Source organism: Cydia amplana, chromosome 24 (genome assembly GCF_948474715.1).
Source record: "Cydia amplana chromosome 24, ilCydAmpl1.1, whole genome shotgun sequence".
NCBI lineage: Eukaryota > Metazoa > Arthropoda > Insecta > Lepidoptera > Tortricidae > Cydia > Cydia amplana.
The window spans coordinates 5,713,692-5,726,010 of NC_086092.1; the positions used below are offsets into that span (position 1 = coordinate 5,713,692).

Genomic DNA, 12,319 nt, shown 5'->3' on the forward strand with positions numbered 1-12,319 from the left:
AAAGTTTCATTAGCGCAACAGGATATTTAGAGGTAAATTATCAACAACAATACTTCATCGCACAAAAATATCAACTTATTTCACAGTCTACTGACTACTGTCATGTCGCATCATCATCGTCTTCCTTGCGTTACCCCGGCTTTTTGCTACGGCTCATGGGAGCCTGGGGTCTGCTTGGCAACTAATCCTAAGAATTGGCGTAGGCACTACTTTTTACGAAAGCAACTGTCGCATCATATGGAAATGGGAAAAAATAAAACCCAGTAATTATTATCAGAAATCTTTATCCAAAAACTTGCAATACTCTTTTTCAAGTGCTTTAATTGCTGTTTCTGTGGTCAACAAAGCGTTTTGTCGCTTCAAGTTTTCAATGAGCTCCGCTTGCTTGTGAATACGAGACGCCAGTGTTTTAGTTCGTGACTCTAATCCAGAGATGGCGTTGCGATGCGAGGCCGAAAGTTCCCGAGATGCTGATCGAAATTCCTGCAACAACGGGTTATTTGAACTGAATTAATTTGTTATAACTTTAGGGGGTTTCACCGGTCTCAGGACCCTGCCACAGCATTATAGGTATTGTATTAATAGTCTTGTAAGCAAACCTTTTCAACGATCTTAGCGCTCTCAAGTTCCCTCCGCAACTTATCGACAGTCCTCTCGTAAGAGCTTTGTTTGGACTCTTCGCTGGCAATCTTCGATGTCAGCTGCTTCATACGGCACGTTTGACTGTCCAACTCCGATCTCTGTTTTTCGCAAACACGCTCTTTTTCCTGTGAACACGTATCAAGCATTTTTTTTTAATAAATATATGTGTTTTCCATCAGAGAAGGGTCCTTATGCTTCTGTTGTAATTTTAGATGGAAACGTCCTTATTGCACTTGAACCACAAGGACCCTTCTGTGATGGAAAGCCACATTTTATTATCATAAGTCGCCTGCTGCGAAATCGCGTAGTAAAAGAAGTAAAGTCACCTTTTGCGTTTAACTGACAGGCTGATATCGTCCGGCGAACTGGTAATCTGTGGGCCCCTTTAGCTGTGGAAGTTTCTGAAGACTTACATTAAGCCGGTTTTGCAGCGACGCACACTTGGCTTTTGCGCTGCTCAGCTCAGCATTCAAGTTGTTGATGTTGTTCAAAAACGTCAGCCTCTCAGATTCCAGGTCTGCTTGGCGTGCTAGATGTTTCTCACATTGTGACGCCTGTAATCAATATGTACTTAGGTCAGTACCGATACCGTGACACAAAAATAATCTACCGCGAAAACCAAAATTCGCAAATTGTGGGGATGCTGACAAAAGTTTCGGACATCAAGACATCAACTGCAGTGCATGAACTGATAGTAGTAGTAGGTATGTAGTAGTAAACTCTTTATTGTACAAAAAAACATTAAAAATAACAAAAAATTTGAAAGATAAAGGCGAACTTATCCCTTTGAGGGATCTTTTCCAGTTGACCTTTGAGTAGATGAGAGGATAGAGTGAAAAGAGGGTGATAGTGAGGCAGATAAAGGTATTAATATGTTGGTTTACTTGGTTTCTCGCGGTAGACCCTTAGTAGTTACCTAGTAGGTATAATGATTACTCAATCATTACAAAGGATTCTTATGAAATTAAAACTCAAACCTTACTTTCTTATTAATAGTCGCCTGCAATGTGTCTACTTGTTCCTGCAGCAGTTTTGCCTTGGATGCCAAGAATTTACACACACTTTCCACAGTTGTACCATCTGAAAAATAAAGCATCAGATCAGATTGATATATATATACCTAATAGTTATATTAAATCCTCTTAGGCTCTTAGGTATATTTAATTAATTTCCTCATCCTCACCTTTAGCAAATGATGATGGTAGCACCTTTTCATGAATATTCATTATAACAAAAGCATGTAAAAATTCATTATCGAAGTCCCTTCGTTTTTCCAGCATTCCAAAATCACTGGCATGATGGTCACAGCCGTGGTCTTTGCAATTTGTCTCTGGTTCACGCTTGGCTGTTATTTTGGCGGGTGATTTTGTTTTAATTTTTGTTGGAGTACTTTTTGGAGAAGGGCTGGATTTAGGAGTGTCGCAGCAATGTTTTTTATAATTTGAGTGTTCGTGTAGTGAAATATTTTGAGGGATTTCTGAAAAGAAATCTGGCTTTTGCTGAAACAAAAAATATTTTTTTCTTTTTTGTACTTTTTTTATGCAGTTTAAAATAAATATATTCTTTCTTTTCAAAATTTAAATTACTAACCCTACCATGTATATACATATTGGAAACAACCATGTTTGTAGGAAAACACTTACACCTATATGAAATGCGCAAAAATCTAGTAGCTGGCAATACGAGATGTAAAAATTTACTAGCTATCCCGACGTGCAATTTGGTAATGTATCAAAATAGCCCCCATGTAAGAGCCATTAAAATATATAATACATTACCCCACAGTATAACGACCGAGATTAGAGATAGCGTATTCAAGGAAAAGCTTGTAGACCCACTGATAAAAAATGCTACTATAGTATAGATAGACGAATTCCTTAATGACAAAGATTTAAATTGACTAGACACTCAATTAGATGTGACAAATAGGTACTATTATAATTAATGATAATAAATTTAAATGTTGGTATGTAATTAAATTGTATAATACCATTATTCATTAAACTTTAGTACTACATATAGGGTAATTGTGTCAGATACCGTCCAATTATAGGAGATGTCTACTTTGAAATGCTAAAAAAAAATATTTAAGTAGTCTTACTTAAATGTGCTATATTTGTTTGTATTGCTCATATTGTCTATTTTAGGTTAATATTACGTGACCTTAAATAATATTTACGGTTTATTTCATAAAAAATATATTATGAAAAAGTAGGGTTATTTCAGTTTCCGTCCGCCTGTGAGCTACTTTTCGTCCACGTATGAGTCAGTTTTCGTCCACTGTATGAAAAAGTACTGTAGGGTGCATTATTGCATTGAAAATCAATTATACCTATCTTTATTTTTTGTTTTTATGTTATATAGATAATTCTTAGTTAGTTACTAGCTTCTGCCCGTGACTTCGACCGCGTAGAATGGTTATTTTCGTGATAAATATTTATATATATTTCCTTCCTCAGGACTCAGACCGACAAACAGTGTTACATTCGCATTTATAATATATAATATCAATATACGAAGGGGTACGTTTTTTCATATACATTACCTCTCTATTACAATCAATTCTTTTTGCTATAGTAACAATACATCAGTGCGAGCGAGATGGACTGCGATCGAGTTTACGTAGTCACTAACGTAAACGTCAAGTTGGCGTTAACTCATGGTGCGGCTACTGTTTTGGACGACAGCGGCGACGGCGGTCGTCGCCCGCCGCCCTGCTTGCCGCGCCGCCGCCGGTCGCGTGCGTGCAGTACCCGGCCTAGGTGAAGGTGCAGCTGACTGTTGCGGCGTCATTATTTCCGCCGCTGTATCTGATGACAATTTCCTTGATAAAATTAATGACGGAATGAACGTAATAATCGCGGCAGTAGTACGGCGGTGAACGTCATTTATTTTATTACGGAAATTGACAGATACAGCAACAGTAATGCAGCTGCAATTATCAGTCGGACGCCTTCCTTAACCCTGGCCACAGACAATCGGAATTTTCATTCGATTTCCGTATGGAATGACATGTGGGAACGGGACGTCGCTCTACAAATGCATAGCGCTGTCTCGCTTACACATGTCATTCCTTACGGAAAATTCCGAACGTCTGCGGCCAGGCTTTTAAAAATACAGTTCGGATTCAGGGCTTCAACCGCGAAAATCGAAGTTCGCAAATTGCGGGCATTTTTCTCTGTCACTCTAATTACGCCGTCATTGGAGTAAAAGAGAAAGTGCCCCGCAATTTTGCGAATTTCGATTTTGGCGGTAGCCCCTCTGACTACACCAGCATTATTGCAGCGTGACAATACTGCCGACTGCATTATTGCTGCAAATGTCAAAAATCCATGCAGCAACATGGGTTTTGACAAATGCGACAGTAAGGCCAAGCGCGCACCACGACTTTTTGTCGCACGATAATTTAGTCGCTGAAATGTAACGTATGTGTTTATATGTCAGTGCGCGCATATGCGACAAAAAAATCGCAGCGATTTTAAAATTGTGATTTGTCACATTTTTCCGCGACTGCTCGCGACGCCATTGTCACAAAGTGAATTGCAGCATACGGAGTTGTATGGCCCCGCGCGCACTGCGATAATAAAATCGCACCCCGGACCTCAGTCGGCATTTCGCTCTCCAAGAGTCAACATATCGGAACCTGCTTCTCCAATGGAGTCACAAGATGAGACGCTAGATGTTGACCGTTTAATTATAGAAATAGAAGGAGATCACCTTTGTGGTATAAATACTCAGTCATACAGCGATTGCATATTGTTTCACGCCTGGCGACTGGTACGAAATCCATGTCGAGAATGAACAAATCGTCGACTTTTCATCGCAGTGCGCGCAGTGAATTTTCTGCGATAAATTACAGCGCGATTCTAAAATCGTCTCGCAAAAATTAAAATCGTGGTGCGCGCTTGGCCTTACAGACGCCCGGACCGTGACTTTGCGGTCCGGCGCACGTTCGATCGTGTGTAAGGTGATCCGCCGTATGTACGTCCATTAAAGCCGTGTAACAGACAACCGCACCCATGAGTGAGAGCGAGAAAGAGATGGCTTTTAAGGACGCAGTTTTATAAAGCCCCACATTCACACTCCTACCGTGTAGGCCGCCTCGTAGTCCGCCTCGTTGGGTAGGATTGTGTATGGGGGTTGTGGACTACGAGCCGTCCTACAAACGGCTAAACGGTAGGACGGCTCGTAGTCTACAACCCCCATACACAATCCTACCCAACGAGGCGGCCTACAAGGTAGGAGTGTGAATGCGGGGCTTAAGTGAGAGCGAAAAACAGATACTTATTAAACCAGCATCCACACGGCCTGGTACAGCTATCAGTTCATGCTGTAGGATATAGAGCGAGATAGGGAGACAATTATATGTCTCATTCTTGCAGGACTATTTTGTAACATCGTGTAAATACTGCTTAATAATCATAGACATTTCAATTATTTTAAAGCCCGCTCCACACTCGTGCGCGAGATATTAAGGAGGGAAAATCGTAAGATTTGACATTTTTTATATTAAGATTCGAGTAATGCTTGATGCTTAAATAATTAATTGCCTATTTTAACTTATTTCCTCGCATATTTGGGGCAAACCACTATGCTCCGGTGGGAATAGCAATTCGTGGAATCGTCTCATTGTCGGACTCAGTTCAATTCTTTCATTTCGTCAAACAAAATCGAAACTCATCCACGAATTGCTATTTTCGCCCTCAGTAATCATGTAATAATAAATCTCGTCTACACCACTCATAGTACATGGACGGAAACTGAAACAATATTTAAAGCTATTTTTAGTTTTCGACCACGTATTTTAAACATGATTTTAATCAAGCAACACTGACAAAATCGTGGACGAAAACTAAAATGTATAATCTTATAAGCAAGAAACATCATTTTAAGAGAAAATATATAGTAGTTTATAAGTCTTTTGAAGTAAAACGATCATAACAAATACTCACCTAGCTGTTCCAGTTACCGTCCGTGTGGTCGGAAACTAAATATTTTTCAAAATTAGTATGTCAGTACTCGTCCACTAAATTTATCAAAGATTATTATGAAAAAACTATAAAAAAACACTTAAAATTGCGTTTACTATACTTTTAAGTTGCAGTATGTGCCAATAACGTAACTTAAACTAGTTAAATTAATTAATAAACTTACCGTGAACATTTGCCGCCAACACTTTTTTTTTCTTGCAAAATGACGTTTTCAAGCTCTGGATGCAATGCCGCCACTTACATAATTTTTTTTAAAGCCGCTATTTGTCAAATAACACTTTTATTTTGGTAAAAATATTGCTTAGACATTATGGATTGCAACAAATCCAAACATGTGTGAGAAGGCTTGTTTATATTCAAATTTTCCGCAATTCTTTGTAGCAACTCCGCCAAGTGGACGGAAACAGGCACTGGACGGCAAACAGACACAATTACCCTAAGATGTTACAAAATATAACATAAGTATAGAAATAAGTCATTGTAATGCCCTCACAGGGTAGCATGTACTATGTATTCCTAAGATATATAATGAACACCATGTATTTTTATGCATCACTGTACTGTACATGTATACAATAAATAAATACAAATATATTATATGAATGCCAATTTAGTTAACTTAGAAAAATTCGAAAGTTATAGCCTGTCAAACTAGTTAGTCAGTAGAAAAAGGCGCGAAATTAAAATATTCTATGGGACATTGAGATATTACACTTCGCGCCTACCTATATATTTTTTAATTTGCCGCTCGTTTCTACTGGCGGAAATGGCTAATGCCTTGACAGAGTAATGACAGAGTATACCTAAATTAACTAGTTTATAAGACTCGTTAGATGGCGCTGTAGTAAATAATGTAAATATAGTCCGTCAACCAAATCTTGTCAGTAGCAATGTAAAGCAAACTAAAGTAGGGCAACACTCAAAGAGCAGTATTGCGCTAAGAAAAGCAGCAATGTACATCGAACCAACAGTTTTTTTTTTCCGCTGAGCGCGCCCTGCGTACGTCAATTCAAATTGTCACTCGCGGTTTATTGAAAAAAATTGAAACATGGACGGACAATTTAAAAGCGATGTTAAAACAATGTTAATCAAAATGATGAACAAATTTGAAGATATCAAAAACAACTCCCTATCGTAGTGCTTATATTCTCTTTGTTCCCTATCTATGTCTTCTAAGTTTACTAAAATAAAATCATATCAAAATGCAGATAATTAGATAGTGCATATATTTGTTATTTACAATATAATATGCTACTTGTTAATGTAAATTAGTGTACTGTTCTGGATGAATATGACATACCTGTGTAATTTTTTTGATTGGTATATATTGTACAATATACATATTAAAAATAAAACAACTGATATTTGGGTGTTTATTTAATTTAAAGGTAAATAAGATAAGGGTCACTTTTCGACTTGGTTGCGTTGTACACGTACATAAACCGCCATAGGTAAGTATTGTCTGAAAAGTATCTTACTACTACGAACCTACTACGAACGCCTTATATTGGGCAAGATTTAATCCTGCAACAAACATGTATGGATTAGGTAGATATTGCGAAAGAACGGCGATATAATCAAGGCTCTTAATACTGTTTAAAAGGTTTACCTTTGTAAATAGTCACAACTGATTGCTGAAAATATTAGACATGTGGGCCTATGGACGGTTTCCAGGACACAATTTATGGTCTTGTTGGATAGATTTAGGCATACGTTTTAATTTTATTTATGCCTTTTAACCCTAAAACAAAAAAACTGAACATAATCTTAAAAGTTCGAAACAGTTCTTCCAATACTTGTCATAACCTCAATTTTTAGTAATGTTTACCATCAACGAGCATGATGTACATTGTAGGCCCCTTAGCTTTGCTTATTCTTATTTAATGTATTGGTATTTAATGGTGATAGCAGAAATATCTCTTGAAACAGAAACGATTCAGAATGAAAACCAAATGAAAACAAATAAGGTGACGGCTGTCATTCACGGTCCACATTCCACAGATAAAACACAGATGACACGCGTTTTGGAATTATTTGAACAAAACCCGCGATTTTTCAAATTTGCCGCCTTTTACTACTGACAAGATTTGGTTGACGGACTTTATGCATTTAATCCGATTTAATCCATTCATGAACCTTCTTGCCTTCATGGGTCATGGGTAAAGCGAAACGCGTAAAGGTAATGCTAATGCATAAGTATTGAGTATCAATCGACTTACCATTGCTTTTTCTATTTGCTTCATCAAACTCTCTGTCTTCTTTTCTAATTGTTTATTAAGCTTTTTAAACTCTTTTTCCTTCTCAAGTAAGTCTGCAGAATCCATCTTAATGGAACTGTTATCAACAGGAAAGTTGACAGTAAATACTCAGATCAATTATCCGATTATAAACAAATTGCGATTGTCTTACAGAAAATTACTAGTATTCAGAAACCTCTTTGATTTGGTTGCTTAATATTGTAATCAAACAAACTCGTTGCTATGACAACCTCTTGATCAATACAGTCACTAACTTGACTTTACATCAAGTCATATCAATATCTTTTTCCAATGTCATACGCATTCAAGGACTATTTAAAAACAGAATTTAACAATTTAATAAAATTCATATAATATTATGATATCTTTTATAGAAGTTATTTTTTTACTATTGTATTACTATTTTAGTTGTTGTTGACCAAATTGAGCTGCCATCTAGGCCATCTAGCATTGAAAAATGTTCTAAATAAATATGGCCGACTTGTGTCAAAAACAGCTGTGCATCGACCAATGAGAACCGTTTTTCAAATGTCAATATGCCATGATTCTGGTGCTACAGACACATATTATAATTGTTGACACATTGCTTTGTCTCCCATATGATCTATTTCCAGAAACCTAAGGCATAAAACTTCTACAATGCAATGAAAATTGATGGATTGAAATAAAAAATATACATTGTAAACAAAATTGGATGGAAAAATGCTAATATTTGAATGAAAATCGTATCAAGGTCGCTGAGCTATTACTGGGTGTGAGCGAGACAAGAGACGCCAAAAGGAGATAGGACGATAAAACTATGTCTGTAGCACTAATTCACTGGTTTCTTGCAATCGATTGGCCAATGGGAGAGTTCGAAACCAGCTGACATTTTTAGTTTGCGACTAGAGCGAGCGATATTCGGACGCTCGCTCAGATTCATCAGTGCGTTTTACCTGAGTAAAAAATCCATTTGGACAGCATTTCTGCGTGTCCGGACTTGTCTCACAGTGTAATAATGTATTTGAAGAGAAAAAGACACGAATATCGGAGTGTGATATTATAGCGTAGGTGTTATTGAGTGGAGTGACGACTAAGTTTGCTAATAAAAAAAGGTATGTCTATCCATATGTTTGGGTTACACTGTGGTTTCACCGCATAATATACATGATCGGAGAGCTGTTTTCTTCGTGTTCGTGTTAATTTTGCTTGCTGTGTGATCCTTCACGGGTTTAGAAAGTTATTAGGTATACAGGTTTGGCATTACTCGGGCAGTTTGCAGAGTATTTTGTTGCGTTTAAGTTCTTTACAAAGATAACCCAACGTAAATTATCAGGTTATTAGCATATAAATACTTTATTTACTGAAGTTTCTTTCCGTGAAAAACAACCAAAGGAATATTACTTCTAATAATGTAAGTAACTGTGAATTGATCCTGAAAAGAAAATCAGCTGTGGTTTTGTTTTTTTTAACTGGGTCTGGACCAAGGCACAAGTTTTTTTTTTATAACGGGTTAAGCTCTCGGCCAAGCCCTTTAGGCCAGTCCGGCAGTCCAGTTAGTGCTGTGCGTTTTTTATCGATTTTACCGGTTCGAAATCTAGATAGTGTAGTATACATGTGAACCTATGTTGGGTGAACGGTAAAATTTCACCTTTTGAACAAATATTTAACCTTCGTATCTGTGTTTGACGTGTTCATTATTACTTAAGATTTCTGTCAACATTTGTTTTGCTTGTTTATACAATGAAGTGGTATGGCGTTAATTTGTTTATTCGGTCTTTATTGCCTTATAGGTATTACAAATGCAGTTTGTAAAACCTCAGACTTTGTTCAAAAGTGAACTTTGGTATTTCATTCTGAATAATGACCGTAATATTTTACCTGTCTCGCACCCGAACAGCTGTTTTGTGCCGTCAGAATCGGCCATTTTGTATCTAACATGGCCGTTCAGGCTACCACACGTTTCCTTGTCTAAAATCATATATCATATTACGAATCGACGGTAAAAGCAGGCTTAAGTGTGTTTTACATAGGTATTTAGCCAATTTTTCAATTGCTGTTTTAATTTAAGACTAGGGCTCGCGGTCGTGTCCGGGTTTCGTGTACACGTGTTCGGTACCCGTTTCCGTACTACACGTACACGGTTTTCTGACCCGTTCTACACGTGTAGACGGGTACACGTGTAATTAAGATCCGTGTATCCGTGTACCCGTGTACCCGTGTACACGGCGAAACGGATCTTAAATACACGCGGGTCTAACCCGTTCTTGACGTGTAGCGGAGATTAAAGTTATGTATAGCTTTAAATAAAACACAGATTCAGGGTCAGCCCCGATTGTTTACCAGTTTTATCGGATTTTCAAATTCGGACTTGCAAGTTATATTTGACCCACTTCCGATGAAGCTGAAAATTTCCATACGTGTGTAAGTCGGGTGACAATGCAATATTAATGGAGCTGAACTGATGATGGAGACAGGAGGAGGCCATATGAACTCTGTGATATAACAACCGAATTGTGTTTGGGGTTTTTAGAATATACCCGTGGAAAGAAAAGTACAGTCAGCGATAAAATCTTGTACCAAAAATGAAATGAAAAATGAAAGCCGCGCGGCAACAAAACAATAGAATAATCCTACCTGAAAGATTAGTTGTTGTATTTTTTTGCAGATGTGTCTAGCTTATCACAAAGAGATAAGAACAAAAGCACCAACGCACGTTGTAAAAACAACACGTTCTATTGAATGAAACTTCTGCACTTTTTTTATTATCTATGTCATGTATTTTGTTTTTCACACGATATGGCAATTTAAAATACTTAATCTCATTTTGTTAGTACCCCGTTCGTGGTAGTTTCAGTAAGCATAACTATCTACTTTTGTCTTAGTTAGATAATCATTTAGGTCGTTAAATATTAAATTATAAATATAGATTTCATTGCTATACGTATAAAATGCATGTATGTACCTACCTAGACTTAACAAATATGGAGTGCCCTAACAGGGTGTCATATATGTACTTACCATCCTCAAATTATAACAGCTGATGTATAATGAGCATGACTATAGATGACAATACAATAAAGAATAGGTTTACTTTCATTATCAAAAAACTACATCAATGAAGAAAATTATATAAATGAACTCAACGGTACCTAATTTATTGTTAATTTTAATTTAATTAGAGTAAAACAAAACATATGAATTATTGAAACAAACTCTACTTTATTATTGACATTACCAATCAATACCACGTTAAACTGCAAAGTAATCGAACTTTCCTAATCTCTCTTATATTCCACCGTATCTCTTCATAGCACCAATCTCTGCTACACGAAAATGAACGGTTGAACCCGCGGGTAAATAAGATCCGTTCTTTCGTGTACCCGTGTACCCGTGTACACGGGTACACGGGTACCCGTGTAAACGTTTCTGGATCCGGGCGGGTTCGTGTAGTTCGGGTTCTTAGTACCGCCGGGCTTAAGAACACGGGTACCCGTGTCAGCGTGTAACACGTGTATCGGGAGCTCTATTTAAGACCCATTTTCGTACCTTGTCACAGTGATAATCTATATGAAAGTCGCTAGAGACCTCATGCTATTGTCACTGTGACAAGGTACAAAAATGGGTCATAAATTAAAACATGTGACTGTACCTACCCACCCACATTGCATTGGTGGACTAAATAAAAAATAAAACTTTAACTTGATGGAAACGTGAATACCTATCTAAGTCTGAATTTCTGAAAATGTTTATTGATATAAACTAGAAAAATTATTCCTAAAATAAACATTTCGTTTAATTTTATTGATTTACCTTTTTTTTAATTGTAGGTAGCTGTATCTGATGTACATTTTGTTATTTTTCAATTTTCTTATTAAAGAAATAAATACCTAGGTATGACAATTTAAATAAAAATGGAGTCTATAGGTTCACAATTTAAAATTGCGAATTGGTCCGCTAAACTTATTAATCACTATCTCGTTTCATTATCTCAGACCTTGACTTTAAAAAATAATTTGACTAGTGTTGAGTCGCTCACTCGTGAGGCACCTCATTTGTACCACTCATTTTGTTAATTTGTCGCAGTACTTCGTACCGCAAAAATGTCTTACTTCACTCCTCTATTCATTTTACTTGATTCTAGAATTATCTTTCTCCTAAAAGTTCTATTCTTAACCTCCAGAATTGCACTTCAATTAAATGTTACTATTTATTTATAAAGGAAGTGATGAATACCTACATAAATATGTACATATATATGTACATTAAATATTTTTGTCGCCGTTGGAATTAATGGAATAGTCGACGCTGAAAATATGCTAGTACCTCACCTCATTTGAAGTAAGACATTGTAACACCTCATTTTAGAAAATGAGGTACTCATACAAACTCATTTTAAATTGATGTCCTACCCATCACTAAATTTGACGTTTAACAGGTTTCATGGCT

General features: G+C 36.9%; 2 protein-coding genes across 2 annotated transcripts in view; one reads left to right on the top strand and one right to left on the bottom strand.

The window, feature by feature from the left end:
- Positions 1 to 251: 251 nt before the first annotated feature.
- LOC134659118 (testis-expressed protein 9-like) lies at positions 252 to 7,960 on the bottom strand. The gene is made up of 6 exons (XM_063514729.1): positions 7,853 to 7,960; positions 1,826 to 2,141; positions 1,625 to 1,722; positions 1,056 to 1,196; positions 600 to 767; positions 252 to 483 (listed from the first exon to the last, which is right to left on the bottom strand). The coding sequence occupies exons 1-6, from the start codon at positions 7,955 to 7,957 to the stop codon at positions 274 to 276; spliced, it is 1,038 nt and encodes a 345-aa protein (XP_063370799.1). The 5' UTR covers positions 7,958 to 7,960; the 3' UTR covers positions 252 to 273.
- A 795-nt stretch (positions 7,961 to 8,755) lies between these two features.
- Positions 8,756 to 12,319, top strand: part of LOC134659228 (uncharacterized) — a 74,993-nt gene continuing 71,429 nt past the window's right edge. Inside the window, exon 1 of the mRNA XM_063514856.1 lies at positions 8,756 to 8,985. The gene's annotated coding sequence lies outside the window, so the exon portion shown is untranslated. The remainder of the gene's footprint in view (positions 8,986 to 12,319) is intronic.

Bases quoted from the DNA above. Each gene is read 5' to 3' on its own strand.
- LOC134659118 (XM_063514729.1), bottom strand. From the start codon at position 7,957: ATGGATTCTGCAGACTTACTTGAGAAGGAAAAAGAGTTTAAAAAGCTT. The intron at 768-1,055 runs GTAAGTCTTCAG...ACGTGTTCACAG, and splicing joins CGCTGCAAAACCGGCTTAAT to GAAAAAGAGCGTGTTTGCGA. The intron at 484-599 runs GTTTGCTTACAA...CCGTTGTTGCAG, and splicing joins GCGCTAAGATCGTTGAAAAG to GAATTTCGATCAGCATCTCG.